The sequence below is a fragment of the Pungitius pungitius genome, chromosome 5 (genome assembly GCF_949316345.1).
Source record: "Pungitius pungitius chromosome 5, fPunPun2.1, whole genome shotgun sequence".
Classification (NCBI taxonomy): Eukaryota; Metazoa; Chordata; class Actinopteri; order Perciformes; family Gasterosteidae; genus Pungitius; species Pungitius pungitius.
In genome coordinates, this window is record NC_084904.1 from 9,946,991 (window position 1) to 9,966,257 (window position 19,267).

At 43.0% G+C, this 19,267-nt stretch overlaps 1 protein-coding gene across 8 annotated transcripts; it reads right to left on the reverse strand.

Moving 5' to 3' along the window:
* Positions 1-1,859: 1,859 nt before the first annotated feature.
* dpp7 (dipeptidyl-peptidase 7) lies at positions 1,860-17,846 on the reverse strand. Of its 8 annotated transcripts, none has more exons than XR_009956236.1 (16): positions 17,624-17,846; positions 15,389-15,515; positions 15,176-15,315; positions 13,221-13,384; positions 9,503-9,638; positions 9,238-9,319; positions 8,701-8,867; positions 7,495-7,555; positions 6,241-6,359; positions 5,946-6,102; positions 5,624-5,688; positions 5,465-5,535; positions 5,304-5,376; positions 3,714-4,669; positions 3,558-3,622; positions 1,860-3,408 (listed from the first exon to the last, which is right to left on the reverse strand). XR_009956236.1 is itself a non-coding variant. In XM_037482665.2 (14 exons), exons 1-14 carry the CDS (start codon positions 17,807-17,809, stop codon positions 4,637-4,639), a joined length of 1,581 nt encoding a protein of 526 aa, XP_037338562.1. In that variant the 5' UTR covers positions 17,810-17,846; the 3' UTR covers positions 1,860-4,636. The 8 variants fall into 8 exon arrangements, 3 of the variants coding, with proteins under 3 accessions (XP_037338562.1, XP_037338561.1, XP_062418305.1); XR_005121094.2 differs by having other exon boundaries at positions 1,860-3,420; XR_005121092.2 differs by having other exon boundaries at positions 1,860-3,622.
* Positions 17,847-19,267: the final 1,421 nt, after the last annotated feature.

Here is a 19,267-nt window from a genome sequence, read left to right on the forward strand (position 1 = left end):
AAGAGAGATGCAACAGATAACTGACTTGTTTGTTTTGTTTTCTATAAAAATGTCATTTAAGATGTTCTTTCCATTGTGTGAATTTTTTATGACGTAACACACATATGTTTTTTGCAAACAATTTTGTTTGCTATTGTTTCAGGTATGTTTTTTACAGACTTTTTGGGGGATGTTTTCAGACAAAGTGCCTATGCTTTTAGATATACTGTAGAAAACGTGAAACGTCAACTGTTTTCTAAAACATCCCCACTTGAATAGATGTTTGTTTCATTCCATATGAAACTCTAAAGAAAACCATGTTGTACAGAAAGTTCTGTTAATTGGCAGAGAACTCTACCAATAGTTGGCCTCAAAGACGGAAACAGAAAAAGGATCTTATGATGTCCTTTATTTTTACTTGTTTTTGATAAGCCATGAAGTCATATGCCGGTGATGGAGCCATTATGAAAACACTATGTGAGCATTTAACAACATGCAAATGTATAAATATAGCAATCCAGTGACGTTAATGCCAGTAACACGTTGTGCACGTATAGATAAACCCAGGGTTTAGTATGTGTCAATGTGAGTCTTCCGAGCCCATGTATTGATTGGATATTAGAGTATGTGTTGGGTAGTGGCGGTCTGATGGAGTTGAAGACTGAGTTCACTGTGATTTTCCCCAAGTAGCAAAGGGTGCTCCAGTCTGACTCTTTCATGGTCATTTTCCTGCAGGGGCGGCTGTTGGCAGTTGAATCTTTCATCCAACACAAAAAAAGCAGTTTGACAATCTTAATTTTGTCACTGTCATAGGATATTCAATATAATATAGGATATGTCATATAATAGGATATATGTATAGGTAGGTGCTTCACGTCCCTCACCCCCGTAACTGTCCCTGCTGGATCTGTGAGACATACTTTAGGGGTCAGCCACAAGCTCAACACAAGAGAGTAAGGCTATGCAACCTGACGAATCCATATCTCCAGCCATTATATAGTGTTATATATATATTGGTTTCTTCAGATTCAGACTTTAGCATGATTGTGACCGAATGTTTTGTAGAAAATACCATAGTAAAACATGCAAACAAAGATGTGAAACGTGGATCACAGCAACCCTTTGCATGTATTTGCATGCTTAACATGAGAATATCAAATTGAGTTTCCATGAATCATAGTGGTTAAGTTACAATAAAAGGCACTTTGACAGTATACAAGGTTGACCTATAAAGTGATTCATTGTCAAAGACAGGGACGTCTGTAGATGTATTTACCATTTAAATTGTCAAACTGAGTGGGGAAAAAATGAGAAATATTTGTAGCTTTTTTACTATGCGGTTTCTGAGTCAAAGGAAAGGTACTTGCATGTGCTCAAATCTGGGCCGATTGACCACCAAACATTATATTTCACAAAAAACGGTTTGCATGTTCCAGCAATGTGCTTGCATGTGGAAAACATTTTTTTTTGTTTCTTGAAATATTTGATAAAGAAAACGAGGATTACAAACAGTATTGATCTGTTTAATTTTGCAGTTGTCTCTACGTTAACCATTTTGTATAAAGCGAAGTTCCTTGAAATAAATATGAATTAAATGAATTGGCCTCTGTAATGCTGTGTGATTCAAGTACTGCCGCTGTGGCAGTGGAAACTCAGTTTTTTTAACCCTAAGATGAGGGAAACTCTGGGTTGTCTGTTTCAGAAAGGGCGGTAACTAAACCTCAGGGTCAGTTTGTAACTTGAACTTTCTGTAGTGTAGCAGAGACAGATTATGGAAATCACAGAGTAATTGTTGTCTCGGGCGCGATGACCACAATAACAAAAAGATGTATTCCTGTACAATAAAGGTAGAGTCTGAAGAACAAGAACCACAGCAACACTTGTCTCGTTCTCCAGATTGCGTCTGTATAATTGATTCAACACATATACAATTTACATCTAGTGCATTTTTCTTGTCCTGTTTATCTTATAGATGCAGTCTAAATCAAGGTAAATTTACAGAAATATCCACCTGTAATTACCTTAGCTGTTATTACTGCCTAATATAGTTCCAATTGACAAACTACATAAGGGACATTTCCACACCATATTTACTATCATAAACGTATACATACATCTCTTCACATAAGGACATTGCACTTTAGAATGTATATTAATTAACTCAGCATGAAGCTAAATGGTTTTCTGTTGTTGACCTGTCAAATGCTTTTTTCAGCGTGCCAGTCGACAAAGACAGTCAATTTTGGTTTGCATTCAACTTCAACGGTAAGCCATACATCTTCACTAGTTTGTGTCAAGGCTATACCGAATCACCCACAATCTACAATTGATGCGCTCAGAGAAAGCTTGGAGAGCTTAACGATCTCTCCCGGCTCTGTACTTCGGCAGTATGTTGACGACTGTTTAATTGCAGCTCCTACTCAGACGCAGTGTCAGACAGACATACTTAAACTACTCAAACATTTAGCGAAGGAAGGCCACAAGGCCAGCCTTTCTAAATTGCAATTTGTGTCTCAAAATGTACGTTTCCTGGGTCATGACATATCTGGAGAACGAAAAACCCTCTCTCCAAAAAGAATCGTCAGCGTTTGTATCGATACCGAAACCCAACACCAAAAAACAGATGATGTCCTTTTTGGGCGTGTGCTCATACTGTCGATCATTTATACCAAACTTCTCACAAATGGAACAACCGTTATCAAATCTAATCCATGGAAAAAATCTTACAGCACACGACAAAATAATCTGGACTGAAGAGGGTCTTGCGGCCTTCACACAAGCCATTTACTCAAACAGTAGTTGAAAGACAGGGCTGCATGACTTCTGTGCTGCTACAACCCCATGGTGATAAACCCCGCCCGGTTGTGCGTATTTCTCCGCAAAACTCTACCCTGTCGCTGCAGGACTGCCACAATGTTTGCGCGCTGTGGCCGCGGCTGAAAAAGCGCTCACTGCCTCACGTGACATAGTGGGTTACGCACCACTCACTCAGCACGTGCACGTGCTTTAAGTGCAGACTTTCAGCTTTAATTTGAGGGGAACATTTGTTGAGAACAATGAATCAGAAAAAGATTGTCAGGTCTTGAAGTGTCCAGTATGGGTACAAATGACTTCATTGAGTTACCTGATGTTTTAACTCAAAAGGCCATGCCTGTGTCTACACTCAATGTTCCGCGACAGGAGCATCTTGTACATCGGTCTTATCTGAAGGATGTTAAGCTACACGATATTGATGAAAATGTTGAGCTACTAATTGGTACAGATGATTCAAAGGTGATGGAGCCTTGGGAGCTAATTAACAGTCAGGACGAAGGACCTTATGCTGTAAGAACCAGAGTTGGTTGGGTCATTAATGGTCCACTTCGTGGCAGAAGCAGGTGTAAGACTGGCCGCAGTGCTGTAACAGCCAACCGAATCACTGTGGAACATCTGCAAGGAATGCTGGTTGAACAATATAACCATGACTTTAACGAGAGATCATCAGAGGATCATCAGATGGAAATGAGAAGACCTACAGTTCATAAATATTATGAACACCACAACAGTGTTAACTGGAAACCATTACTGCATGAACTTACCTTTCAAAAGGGAAAATGCTGTCCTGCCTAACAATCGCTGTGTCACAGTGCAGAGCCTTCGAAGTCTGGAAAGAAAATTTTTCAAGAATGTCCCGTTTAAGGAAGAATACACTGCTTTTCTAACAAATATAACTCGAGGATATGCTGAGAGAGTACCTGCTAATCAACTTGATCGACGGGATGGAAAGTTGTGGTATATCCCTCATCAAGGAGTAGAGAATCCCAGAAAAGGCAAACAGAGTTGTTTGCGATTGTGAAGCAACGTACCACTGAACTGCCAGCTCTTGCAGGGCCCTGATCTTACTAACAAACTCATAGGAGTACTCGTTCGTTTTAGGCAAGAGCCCGTAGCAATAACGGCTGACATCCAAGCGATGTTTCATCAAGATTATGTCTCCGATAAACACATAGACTTTCTCCGCTTCCTCTGGTGGCCTGATCGTGACATTACTCACATCTCCACAGGAATATAGGATGAAGGTACATCGGTTTGGAGCGGTTTCCTCACCAAGTTGTGCAAATTGTGCTTTGAGGAGAACTGCAGATATTATTTGATACATTTTTAAAGTTTATTACATTTTGGGCATGAAATCCACGCTGAATCCACCCTTCTGATGGGATCAGTTTAATCCAGATTTTTTGGATCAAAGTAATCCAAATCCTACAAAAAAATTCAGAAAAACCCAAACCAAAGGTTTGATCCAGTTTAAAACCAAAATTGGATTATGTGATCTAATCCGATTATCTAATCCGTTTTTTTCCTTTGAAAAACCCATTTTCAAGATTTGATCCAATCCGTAATCCAAAATCCTAACGGATTACTTTTGAAAAACCGGGCCCAGGGTATCCTACCTAGCCCTGATCCACAGCGCTCTTGGTAAGTACATGAAACACAGACCTGGGTGTACAATAGACCACACTCTGAACGAACAACATATACCATAAACCATATATATATTTTGAAGTCTCTTTCAATCTGTCTCCCAACACAACCTTCTCCAAGCTCTCACAAACTAAACATTTTATAGAGCAGAGCTGCGCTGGATTGGCTGGAGAAACAGCTGGCCACGCCCGCATCTTCAGCAGCAACTCACCACACCTGTGAAGACAGACTGGAACAAAGACACGGGGAGGAGAAAACACAAACAGCAGCCGTATTGAAGTATATCAATACAAATATTGAAGCAGTAGTGCTTCAATATTTGATTGTCTTTAAAATGTAAAATGCATTTGCATGGTGTAAGATAAAAGATGGATTGCCTTTACTTTTGTAAAGCTCTTGAAGTAAGCTTTATTGAATTACGCCACAATACAGAAGTGCTCCTAGTCATCTCATCTGACATGTTAAATGAGTAATATTGATCTTATTTAGTCACATACAGCTCCTGCATTGATCCATATCATTTAGGGTCCAGTTGTACCAGATAACTGAAGCTATAAAACAGTTTGGTGCTGAAATAAGTCAATCAAGAAAAAAAAGCAACCATTTTCACAAATCAATAATCAATGATTCTAATCTCTGGACCAAATGTCAAGACTCGTTGGTTCCATCTCAACAGAATAGAAAGCGAATGTTTCAGAAACATTTGAGATTTTGGACTGTGGTTATGAAGCATTTTTAAACAGCCTGGAGCGCTCCATTCTTACATTGGAATTCCTCTGTTACTGCTGTTCAAACTAATCAAGGGACAGTCAGGAACCTGTGCGTTTAAGTGAACGCTGTGATCTGGTCCGCTCCATCTTTACCCATTGTGTGATGAGGTCTGCTTCCGTCTTCCTGACACTGATTACCGACGCTGGGTCAGCATCATTAGAACCTCTGCATAAAACAGATACAGGTCACATTACATTTAGCCTAAAGTTAAGAGAATGAATAAAAGGTGAGTGATGCCAACAGCTTGCTATACCTCAGATCCAGATGATGGGCTCCACCAGAAATGTTGAGAGCTATCAATGAGGAGCTCAAGGACTTGCGCACCTAAACAGCAGAGATCTAATTGGCTCAGACAGAAAGCAGTGGCTTCATATAGTTCACTCAAGTGTGATGATTCAATTTATTCTCTTACCCCTCCGTTGGCCCATGGGTCTAAATCCCCATTTGAGAAGATAATGTTGCTGGCGGTGGAGAGGGCTGAACACAAGGTGGGGGGCATGCTCATTAGAAAGCGTAACTACTTAGGACTGCTCAATGCAGAACTTATGATGGCACCCGACTGAATGAAGTGGGGAGTGGAAATACATAATGTATGATGACAAAGGTAGCATCAGGTACAAGCAGGCTAATGGACAAACTACTCTGCATGAGAACCAGTTTTGGCTATTAGGACAGATCCAAACAAAGCATTTTTTGAACCATCTCTCTATATAACATGAGGCTTCTTTGCTCACCGTCTCCCCAGAACTGGGTTTTTAACCAGTCTGGTCGGGGAACCACAGCCCAGCGTTTGGCACAGTAGAGCTGGCGGTCTCTCTGGGTGAAGGCCATGGGAGGGAACATGTCTGTCACATTGTTGCTCTCATAGCACAGATCAATCTCTGTGCACGCCTGCAACCAGAACAGACCCACATCACAACTGACACCGCATCGTCTTTTTAGTAATGGATGACTCTGTTCAATTTGTCAACCAGGTAGGCCAGGTCCAGATGAGAGTCTGAATCTGTGATGCTGATGCTTGGTGAGTACCTGATAGTCCCAGGCTAGGCTGTCTGGCCCCAGCCCACAGCCGGTGGGATCAGCACACTCCACAAAAAGACTGTACAGTTCAAAACAGGGCAGCAGCCCGGTAGAGTTGTAAACAATCCCTGAAGGATAGGATGGACCACAGAGGTTATGGAGCTTTCTATCGACATTAAATGAAAGGCTTTTTTACCATTCATCTGAATGCATGAGATCTGGACTCAGAACATACTATTCATAATTTTGTAACTTGTTTTGGGGATGAGTACTAAGCGGTACAGTGCTGAAGACTCAAAGTCGCTAGGCTGCATCAGCAGCCTTCGTAGTGGACCTGGGCTGGGTCCTCCGGTTAACCTTATAACAAAGAGCAGTTTATTCTAGCGTCTTATGTTTAAAAACATGACATCGGTCACCAACATCACGCAACTTTATGAACTAAGATGTGATTTTACAGTCCGGTCCATAAATATTTGCACATATTGGACAATATTTGGACACATTTTTCATTATTTTGGCTCTGTACAACAATTGAGTTGAAATAAAATGATGTGCTTTAAGTGCAGACTTTCAGCTTTAATTTGAGGGGATTTTCATCCAAATCAGGTGAACAGTGTAGGAACTACAACAAATGTTAAAGTTGCTGCCCCGTTTTTAAGGGACCCTCATCTTTTTATTTCAACTCCATTGTTGTGGTATACAGAGTCCAAATATTTATGGACCTGACTGTAAAATCACATCTTAGTTCATAAAGTTGCGTGATGTTGGTGACCGATGTCATGTTTTTAAACATAAGACGCTAGAATAAACTGCTCTTTGTTAACGTTTGATTCTTCCCGCACACGCATCAGTCAAGGTGAGAATCAAAACATTCAATGCCAACTGGACCGGGTTATTTATGTTTTTGACAATTTAACCAAGTTGTAATTATTGTTGGAGGAAATTATGGGGGCATTTTGGGCCCTCTCCTTGTGATATCGGGGGCAAAATTATATTTCTTGGGGGCAATTTGGCCCTTTGCCCTTGTGTATTTCCGACGCTGAATTAGAACATTTATATCAGATATTCGAGTGAATTTTATTACTTAACGTCAACATCGGCTCCTGAAGGGCTGCGTCCCCCGGGCCGTATTCGGAATAGCCGACAGAATGAAACAGGCAAGTCGTAGCCGAGTTGCAGCGGAAGTGACGTATGCAGTCAATGAATGCGTCCTTAAGAATGCAGCCTAGCGACTATGAGAAAAGCTAGCGATGTTTCCTTTACCTGCAGTGTTCCTGAGGCTGCCGAGCAGATCAGGTCCACTTAGCATGATCTCACAGGCCACCTGAGAAAAGAGAAGGAATCACTGAGAGCTTCCAGATCTCAATCCACTCACCACTCTCCTGGCCTATGGACCGAATCACGGAAACCGTTCCCGACAAAAGGGGACATGTACGTTGTGTTAAGATCAGGACACAAAATGGCACCTTGGAAAGGCCCATCACAAAGCTGTGCCTTCTACAAAACATGGCCTGATTAGATCCTCGAATAGACTTTGCCCCCTTTTTCTTCGACCCCTGAGAGAACTTTAAGAACTTTTCATCCATATTTTTAGAATTTTTTTAACCTGTTTTGCAAAATGGACTATCGAAACTAAATGGATTATTTTTTTTTTTTCTTGAAATTCTATGGACACGAGACAAAGGACTCTGGAGAATGGGCTTCATATGTTTAAATGTATGAATTGTCCTATACCGGTCAATTAGGTGCCTGAGTGTAGAAGCCATTCTACTAAACTTGTATCGTGCATAATGAAACTGACTTTTCTGTTGATTTATGTGATGATTTAATAAGGCAGGGGACGTTGGCTTTTTAAATGTCACCTGAGTAAGGCCAGGTGTGTTTTATTTTGAGAGCGGAAGGAGAAACTATTTTTAACCGCATTAAATTCTCCGTTTATTACGAGTATGATTTATGTTTTTGTTGCTGAACAATGAATAAAAGGATATTGAAGTGACAATACGAGATAATGCGCGTTGATTTTACTGACCGCTCCTACACATGTCCTTATTATACTCATCCCTCTCACACAAACACAATGACATCATCGGATTATCCTCGGGACATCTACTGGGGAGGGGCAACAAAAACAGGCAAGTGCTGTCCAGACGGTATGTAATATTGGCGCTGTTTCTTCAAAGACAATCAGTTCTTGTTACTTACTGACCAGCGCTCCATCATTCACTAATTAGCAAAAATACCCATATTTACATATATTTTGTACAGCCTAAGGGCTTTACACAGATCTGAACCTCACAAAATGAAATGAACTGCTGAATGTCCTGGGCTATAGTATTTACTTCTTTTGGAAGAGCTATATCATATATATAATTCGCATTGGAGGTCCTCAGCTGTTAATCAGCAGCTGCTGAGGTTTTTATTGTTAAGCTTGGGATGCACGAATGTAAAAATAAACTGGATTGCATTTACCTTGACTGGGTTGGCGGGCATGTTCCCCATGAAGTGAGTGCTGTAGGGGTAATCCAACATGGCCATCAGAGTGAAAGCGTTCCTCAGCATCCCGTTCAACTGGTGGATATCCTCAGTGGATGATGGAGGCTTGCACAAGTGGAACTGTGTCTGGATGCGACTGTATTCTGGTCACATCAACAGACGTGAAAAACTTTTTCCATTACATTTTTGTGGCGCACCCCTTGTTCAATGGTAGGGGGAACACAGTACATACAGTACATACATAGCTGTGGATAAAATCCCCCTGCACCCCCTCCTAGCATAGATGGCTTGGTCATGCCACAGCATTTCAAACCGATTTACGTCTGGACTCAGTCATCTAGCTCCTTGTAAGCCATTCGGATGTGGACCTGCAGGGTGTTTTGGGTGCTGTCCTGCTCTTTTTAACATCAATTTGTGACCTCAATCAAAACAAGTAGTCTTAACAACATTAAAAAGCTTAGTGCAATATTTCTTGTCATTTATGTTGATGAGACTGAGGCCCTGTACACTTACCTTGGTGTTGGGCTAATTCTGTTAGCTGATGGAATGCTCCTCTCACAGCATCTCTGCATTCACAGGCAACGCTCTCAAAATCCTTGATGAAAGAAACAGAGGTCATCATCCACACAAGTATCTATAAGTATACACTATGGTTGTTTTGTTTCCAAAAACGCTCCCACAGCAAACAACCCCCAGATATTCTGTAACCTTTTCTAGCGACTGTTTATGTAAATTAGGCAAATTATGTGTCTAGCAAAAAGAGCGGGAACACACTCACAGCCGTAACATCTCTGAAGAACTGGGCGGAGTCTCCAAGACCTGCAGTGGACAGCACAGGGGCACTGGCAGCCAGAGCTCCAGCCACAAGGTTTGGATACTTGAGTCTCATGTAGACTGATAGCATTCCACCATAACTGCAGAAAGAGATGAGTCACGGGGAATCAAGAGGAGCAGAGAGGACAGAGCACTTGAGTGTACATGCAGTATAATGTATGCATTTGAGATGAGATCCAAGATGGCGCCGCAGATGGCTCCCTCGGTGTTTCGGTGCTCTTTGTTTTTTGTTGTTTTCGTCGTTAATTGTGTTTTCGGTTGCGAATCCCGGAGCTCTTTCACCAGAGACTAGCTCTTGAACATCCGTGGAACAACTCCAGTGGAGTTATTTCCAACTTTCCTTCTCTCATCTGTGGAATTACTGGACATTCTAGTTAAAGGTGCGCTCACCTTTACCCACGTGGTGAGACACCGGAGGAGAGGAAAACGTGCCGGCTCGCTGGTGCGACTTCGCAAGCATGGTTCTCGCACACCGCTGCCAGGCATCTTTCTCTCCAACGTGCGCTCACTGTGCAACAAACTAGACGAACTTCAGCTGCTGGTGAGAAGGGACAGAGACTTTTCTTCATGCTCCGTTTTGTGCTTCACGGAGACGTGGCTCTGCGGATCGGACTCCGCACTCCAGCTGACCGGCTTCCAGCTGCTCAGAGCGGACCGCGACACGGAGCTCTCCGGCAAGACGAAGGGTGGAGGAATCTGTTTCTACTTCAACAACAACTGGTGCAACGACGTAAGAGTGATCCAACAACACTGTTCTCCTGCTCTGGAATCTTTTATCATCAACTGCAAACCCTTCTACTCCCCCTGTGAGTTCGCTTCATTCATCCTGGTCGGTGTTTACATGCCGCCGGCGGGCAACGTGCACGAGGCACAGCGGACACTCGCCGACCAGATACGGCGTGTGGAGCGGACCAACCCGGACTCTTTGGTTATTGTCCTCGGTGACTTTAACAAAGGAAACCTCAGCCATGAACTTCAATTTATTAAATGCGCGACCAGAGAGGAGAACACGCTGGATCACTGCTACACTACAGCAAGCAGGGCTTATCACGCCGTCCCTCGTGCTGCGCTGGGACACTCCGACCACGTCATGGTCCACCTGATTCCTGCATACAGGCAGAAACTTGTAAACCTGTGGTGAGGGAATCCAAGAAGTGGACCAGCAAGGCTCTTGAGGATCTTCGGGCGTGTTTTGACTGCACAGACTGGGATGTTTTCAGGACTGCTTCTGACAATCTGGATGAGTTCACAGAGGCTGTGACTTCCTACATCGGCTTCTGTGAGGACAGCTGTGTACCATCATGCACCAGGGTGAGTTATAACAACGACAAACCCTGGTTCACAGCGGAACTCATGAAACTACGACTGCAGAAGGACCAGGCATTTAGGAGTGGGGACAAAGACCTGTACACAGAGTCTAAATACGGGTTTAGCAAGGCGGTGAGAGACGCTGAACGACTGTACTCTGAGCGACTCCAACATCAGTTCTCAGCTAACGACTCTGCTTCGGTTTGGAGAGGCTTTAAACACCTCAAACTACAAGTCGAAAACCCCCCACTCCATGAATGACCTCCGCCTGGCAGATGAGCTGAATGAGTTCTACTGCAGATTTGAAAGACAATATCCCCCATCCCCCACAACTCCATCCCCCACAACTCCACCACCTCCCCCGACCCATCAGGTGCTCACACCTCTGGACTACTCCCCCACTGCCCCTCTCTGTCTTGGAGAGTGACGTCAATCGGCTCTTCAAAAGACAAAACCCCCGGAAAGCAGCCTGTCCGGACTCAGTCTCGCCCCACACCCTGAAGCATTGTGCTGACCAGCTGTCTCCTGTGTTCACCGCCATCTTCAACACCTCCTTGGTGACATGCCACGTCCCAGCCTGCTTTAAGGCCTCCACCATCATCCCTGTTCCCAAGAAGCCCAGGACCACAGGACTGAATGACTACAGGACCGTCGCACTGACCTCCGTAGTCATGAAGTCCTTTGAACGGCTAGTCCTGTCCCACCTTAAGTCCCTCACCGACCCCCTCCTGGACCCCCTGCAGTTCGCCTACAGAGCCAACAGGTCTGTAGACGATGCTGTCAACATGGCCCTCCACTTCATCCTCCAGCATCTGGACTCCCCAGGAACCTACGCCAGGATCCGGTTTGTGGACTTCAGCTCTGCCTTCAACACCATCATCCCGTCTCTGCTGCAGGACAAACTCTCTCAGCTGCACGTGCCCGACTCCACCTGCAAGTGGATCACTGACTTCCTGTCCGACAGGAAGCAGCACGTGAAGCTGGGGAAACACGTCTCTGCCTCTCAGTCCATCAGCACCGGTTCCCCCCAAGGCTGCGTTTTTTCCCCTCTGCTCTTCTCCCTGTACACCAACAACTGCACCTCCAGTCACCAGTCCGTCAAGCTCCTGAAGTTTGCTGATGACACCACCCTCATTGGACTGATCTCTGGTAGGGACGAGTCCGCCTACAGGTGGGAGTCTGACCACTTGGTGACGTGGTGCAGCGAGAACAACCTGGAGCTTAACGCCCTGAAGACAGTGGAGATGGTCGTCGACTTCAGGAAGAACGCAGCCCCACCTTCCTCCCTCACCTTGTGTGACTCCCCTGTCACCACTGTGGACTCCTTCCGTTTCCTTGGCTCCATCATCACCCAGGACCTCAAGTGGGAGCTGGACATCAGCTCCATGACGAAAAAGGCTCGGCAGAGGATGTTCTTCCTGAGGCAGCTGAAGAAATTCAACCTGCCAAAGACGATGATGGTGCACTTCTACACGGCCATCATCGAGTCCATCCTCTACTTCTGCATCACCGTGTGGTACGCTGCAGCCACAGCCAAGGACAAGGGCAGGCTGCAGAGTGTCATCCACCCTGCAGAGCGGGTGATTGGCTGCAATCTTCCGTCCCTCCAGGACTTGTTCGCTGCCAGGACTTTGAAGCGGGCCAGAAAGATTGTAGCCGACCCCTCCCACCCTGGACAACTGTTTGTGCCCCTTCCATCCGGCAGGAGGCTGAGGTCCATCAGGACTAAGAACTCCCGCCACACGAACAGTTTCTTCCCTTCGGCAGTCAGGCTCATCAACAGAGCCCGGGCCCCCTCTGACTCCCATGTTCATTCATTCACTGTGTCACTTTCACTCGTCACTTTGTTTAGCTGGTGCACTTTATCTTTATTTGTATTCCTAATTTTATCTTTTCTCCTCTAACTTACCAACCCATAGCTTATATTTTATTATACTTTTATTTTATTTTATCTTTATCTTATTTGCACTATGTCGTCATTATTGTACTGTCTTCTGTCATGCACCTCCCGCCAAGACAATTTCCATGTATGTACAACATATTATGGCAATAAACGTTTCCTGATTCCTGATTTGTTAGACGACACGACTCTGCATTCTAGTCACTCTCTCAAGAGAGCACTGAGGTGAGCGGATTTCCTCGACAAAGAGGTTAAATAATTTTTTTTTCCTTTTTCAGCTTTAAAGAAATCAGCTCCACACACACACACTCACATTGAGGAATTCGTCAACGAGGAAATGATTAGTTGCAGTTGTAGAAGTAAGATATATTTGATTAATTAATTGTATTGCTTCTGAAAAGAAGCATTTTTTCAAGGAAAAGAGAGTTGCATCTACTCAGCCTGTGGTCCTCACCTGCCACCAAACACAATGACGGGACAGTCTGCAGCACCCAGCCGCTGCTTCAGCTCCCTGATCATGACAGCGTAGTCGGCGAGGGCCTGCTCCACAGTCAGCAGGCCGATCTGAGGCACGTCAAACGAGTCTGTGCCGAACGGCAGCGACTTTCCATAGTACCTCTGGATTGGGCACAACAAACGACAGTGTTCAAATACTAAAGACATCAACCTCATCAACAATGTATTATGGGTCACTTGGAGGGTTCTTTAGCTACATTCTGGCCACATTATTTTGTGAATATTATAATTGTTGGAATGCAGTTCTGCATTCCAAGTATTGTTCTTGGAATATTTATTCTATTTCCCTATATTCCCTTTTCAGGCTTCATTTCTAGATTAAAAATGCTGCCGTGCTTGTGCTGGTCGGACTCATATGGTCGGAGTATGGAATCCCACATTTATTTACTTTTGCGTGAGGAGCCAGATAGTGAGACAAAGTCTTTATCAAGCCCCATAAGGTCCAATACAAATCTCCCGACATATTAAAAAAAAACAGAAGGTACATGTTTTGTAAACTGCTATATGAGCAGTTTTAAAAACACAGAGACATGAAAGCTACACTCATGTGTTCGATAGTCTTCTGTCTCTCAAAATCACATTATTTTTTGGCTTATAGTTTTGCTCCAGAAAGCATTTGTTTGAGGTGTGGATTCTGAGTAACACTGTCTGACCCTGTGAGCTCGTTACTGACTGCACCTGCTCCGTTGTCACGGGAACTCACTGGGGCTCTGTCTGTGACTCACAGCTGATCCATATTAGCTGATTAGTGCAGCGTGACATGACCTTCTCTCATCATTTCAAAACAACCCCCCATGGAGGGAAATTACTGTAATGTTTGAGGATATCAATTAATAGCTTCTTAGTTTGAATATATTTTTCCAAATACATAGAAGCTTCTCTCATTTCAGCTTTTCTCATTTCTGTATTTTCAGCAATTTTTAAATGCATTTCAGCTTTTTCCTATTCTTTCAGCAATGTTTAGAATAATTTCATCTTGTTTCATTTCTGTACTTTAAGCAACTTTTGGAAATTCATTTCAGCTTTCTGCATTCAAACGCATTTTCAGCAGGAAATGCATTATCTAGTCTTCTTTCCTCGAGTCATAAGTCTATTAAATATACATTTAATTTAATCACACACAAAATCCTTCTGGCACAAATATATAGAGTAATCTTCAGAAAAAGACAAATAAAACTAAAAGAAAAACTTCTTTGACAAGCTGATTTAGGAGATGACTGGACTGCATATTTGCGCAGTGTTTTTCAAAGAATCGTCTCCAGTAGAACGTTATGGGTCTGAGAAGATATTGAGGAACAAAGTAACAAATTGTTGTCATTGGTCTTTTCATGGGAGAATAATGCAAGATTTTCTTTCAATATCATTACATTGTTTTCAGTGTTGGTTCTGATCAAATATTTGCATTTGGGTAATAAACATTAAAACAGAGCCTGCATTGAGAAATAAAAACAAGCTTTATGATAAACTCAATCTTTTTATTTTAATTTAATGAAAGAAACCTGATCCTGGAAGAAGTAAAAAATGATTACAAATCTGGTACCCCATTTAATTGGTAGGTTACAAGAAAAACAATGTTTGATACCTAGATAATGGCTTGAAACCAGTAAGCCAGAGGTTCCCCCAGTACTGCAGAACATCACTAAATATACTTGTTGTCAGTATTTCAGTCCTTGTGTTACAGCCTCTAACCAGGGCCCTTTGTCTTTAGATTCTCCTCATCATCTGATCCATCATCTCATTTTATTGGTGTAACATTGGGATGCTTAATAAACTGTTGTTGGATCAGCTGATAGCATGTGTCAAACTTTAAGAGCAACTATTTTGCTCCCAATTTGTCCCCAATTGTTGTTGTCCAATGATCTGTAAACCCCCCCCCGACTTCTATTTTCTTACATGTTCAGCAAAAATGACCAAGGCTCGGAGCTGGCCAGCCAACTCTGCGATGAATCCTGTGTTGGAGGCAAACTCCCAGATGTCCCCCTCATTGCCAGTGTAGAAGAATATAGGACCATAGCCTTCCATCCAGTACTTCTCTGAAGGGAGAGGGGAAAAAAGACAGTGGTTCACACAGCCGGGTGTTTCCGGGTTCAATGGAAGAAGGGTCACCTGTGATCAGGTATCGCTGACTGAACGTTCCGTTGCCCATGCTGTTGAAGTTGAAGTGGTCCACAGTCTGAGTAAAATACATCTCGCTGAACTGCTCTTCTGTTTGGAATCCATCATGTTTCCGTGGCTGTGAATAATTAATATATTAAGATAAATACACTACTGTTAAAAGGTTTGGGTGTCACATCGAAATTTCCATATTTTTCAAAGAAGAGCACTGTTTAAAATACACTCTATACATTGTGGTAAATGACAAGTGAGTGGTCGGAAGACTAGAAAAGCGTAACGCGCATGCGCAAGTTCTTAGACGCTTGCAGAGCTTCCACCGGGTGCAGCGCGAGGGGAAGTGTGTCCGGGAGCAGAGCGACGTGAACGGGCTGTTACAACCACGGCTACCGGCCCCAATACTCTGTAAGTACGTGAGTGTTTGAATGAAGCACACCTGGAACTATAACCAGTTATTTTACTTGTGCTGCCCACTCGATACGGGAAAGACTTATTTTTGGTAAGCTAGTTAGCGTTAGCGCAGAAAGTTTGCTAGTTAGCATGCTAGCTTGGAGCATGCTACCTCGGAGCATGCTCAGCGTTCAACATGAACTGGACCAAAAGTACCATAAGAGTATTTTCCGTTTGTTTGGGGTTGCTTATGTGTTATGGGTACAGTAACAACCTATCATATTATTGCCGTTCCCATTTCATGTAGAAAATACACGTTTATAAAGCAATGCGGCCTAAACACAGATCACAGCTGAATTCAACACGTTGTGGCCTGTAAACAAGCTAGCCAAAACATTGTAAGTTACTGCATGCTTAAAGCAACATTGTAAAGTATGGTACTGTGTAATATACCTAGAAATGTTACTCCAGAAATGCCATAACTTGCAGATGAATTGTTTATAATGTCATAAGTAAAAAAATCTATAAATAAGGGTTCTCAAACACCTCCTGCCAATATCATTATTAAACTTTTTTATTACTGTCATTATAAACCCAAATTATACACGTTTCCCTAAAGTCTTTGTTCTTCCCTCCTCACAGGTTCCTGTGGATGGAGGTTGTCCCTGCAGTTGTCCTGCCTTACACCTGGCGTACTACTCTGAATATTTGAATAATTTCTGTCGTAGGAATTGAACGTACTGTACATCTTTAAGTTGTTCTCTCTGTACACGCCTACTCCTCCGCTGTTCTCCCTTAGGTTTTGTCCATTTGAAGGGAGTTTTACGTGTGCCGATGTGATGGTTTTGGGACAGGATGCTGCATTTTTACAGACTGTAAAGCTCCCTCAGGCTTATTTTTCATTTTGGGTTGAACAAAATAAAATAAATTGAATTGAACGAACATGTTGACTAGAGGCATCTGCAACTGAGGCGTGTTCTACACATTCTGAATCATTGAGTGACGATGAGGGAGACGGAGCTGATTTCAGGTATACAGATCCAGATTCAAATGACTCAGAGCCAGATCTTGTTACAGAATCTGAAAATGAAGTGCCAATGATTCAGAAAAATTCACAAAATTCTAAACTAACTGGTTCATGTTGTTGCTGCACTTTTAATTTCATAGTTTATTTTAACAAAATATATTTTATTTTTGTATTCTGTTTTGTATAGGAAAAGTGTTATATTGATATGAATAAATACAAATTAATCAAATTGTATTGTCCTTGTTAAGGGCGGTTGACATGACAACTGTGACTGTTTAACTTGTACTGTTCCAGCGAACAATTTATCCGTTGAAAAGACGTTGAATAGACGTCTATGGCCCGACGTTGAAAATTGGTTTAAAAGAGAAAGTTGTTTCAACGTCTACGAATAGACATTGAAAAGACGTTTATGTTTGGACCCGTTTATAAACATAGACGTCATTTCAACGTCTACGAATAGACTTTCACTTTTAAACCATTTTGCAACCTCTTTTCAACGTCGGGCATAGACGTCTGTTCAACGTTTTTTCAACCAAAAAATGCTCACTGGGATGGTGGTGTGATGTGGCCCTGTCGCCTCACAGCGCGACGATCCGCGGTTTAAACCTGCCCTACACCTTACGTAAAAGTTCTACGTATTCTCCGGATTGTGAACGGGAGGGTGAATGATCTCGACTTCAGCCCGCATTCGAACTAGATCCACGGTGGGTCGAGCCGCCCGAACCAGGATATGTTTACGGTTTAAGGAACCTCTCCACTTCGAAAATACCGTTTAGTCCGACCAGCGGGGCTAAAAAACAAAATGACGTTACCTGTAAAGGGGAGTGTGGGAGGGCTTGCAGCACGTGCACGCCAATCAGGGTTACTGTAACCATGAAAAATACTAGCTGGCCGCTCATGATAGACTTAGGCCCTTTCTCAATACCTGCGACGGCGAGAACGGACGAATAGACTCGGGAGTCCTGACTCGCATGTTCGGGAGAACGGAGAACGGTCATTTCCGCAATTGGAACAGCAGCTGACTTGATGACGTCACCACGTCAGCTGGTCTTGCTAATGAGGTCGTTTGAATTTAGTTTTTGACTTAAATATTTTACTATTAACAAACTTTTGTCTCAGAAATTGTATTTATAATATTGAGCACCATAGATATATAATCAGTCATAAAATAGTTAGCTTTATCATTTTAGAAGGAGGAGGTTGGATACAGTAACAAAAAATAAACTATTATACTAAAATATTTTAATGTGCACACACCTACCGTTTGTCTTGTTACTCAAACATCAAGAGGCTGATAATCAGTGTAGTGGTCCTCGTACAGCAAGCTGCTGACCACACATCAAAGATCTTACAGAGTACAATAATTCATATGTGGGTTTTTTATTCATTATTATTATAATTCAGAGCTTCAGATTTTGCCGGTTTAGAGTCTCGAGGACGGTCTCCTCGTGTCCTTTAATTAAAACATTGTTAGTTGTGCGCAAATGGACAATAAACAAGCTGCGCTCTGCGGATACAGACAATACGTTAAAGTTACATTTAAACATGAAGTTATGAATCTAAACAAACAGACGTAACCGGTGAACAACATCAGTATCTGACACCACATCAAAACGTATGAAGACTCGTTATAGTACAGTTAAATCTCATGTATAACCGCTACGGAGACGTAAAAACCGGCGGAGCATTTCACAAAAGACTCGCCGAAAACAGGCTGCTCTGTGCGGGATGAGACGAGCTGACCGCCCGGTGCTGGAGGGTCTGACGGTCCGTTAACTACACCTCACATCTCCATCCACGGAGCAGGCTGTTACGAAGGCTGAATGTTGACAAACATTTGCTTTAACAACAAAACTTGCTCTAACAACTAACTTCAGTCATAAAATTACATTAAGTTACTTAAATGAAGTAGTATTTATAAACTTCGACATAAAGTTGTGTTTATTTTCCTTTGTCGTTGTTGCCTGTTGCTTAGGTGAAATGCATTCTGGGATATTTGGCTCTCACAAGAACAGACGAACCTGCTCCGATGCATGCCCGGTAAAAGGGGCGGGGCGAGTCACATCCGGGTATTATGACCGTTCTCGCCCAGATGCGGACTTTAGAATTGGAACAGTACTCTGGCTGCGACTGATGACGTTTCACGAGTCCACGAGAACAAAAGTCCACACAAGAACGCATATTGAGAAAGGGCCAGGGCCTTAGGCCGTTTCTCAATACCTAAGACGGCGAGAACGGACTCGCGTTCCCGCGAGAATAGACTCGGGAGACAGACTCGGGAGTCCTGACTCGCAGGTTCGGGAGAACGGAGAACGGTCATTTCCGCAATTGGAACAGCAGCTGACTTGATGACGTCACCACGTCAGCTGGTCTTGCTAATACGTTTTTATTTTAGTTTTTGACTTAAATATTTTACTATTCAGTCAGAAAATTACATTACTTTAAAAAAGTAGTAT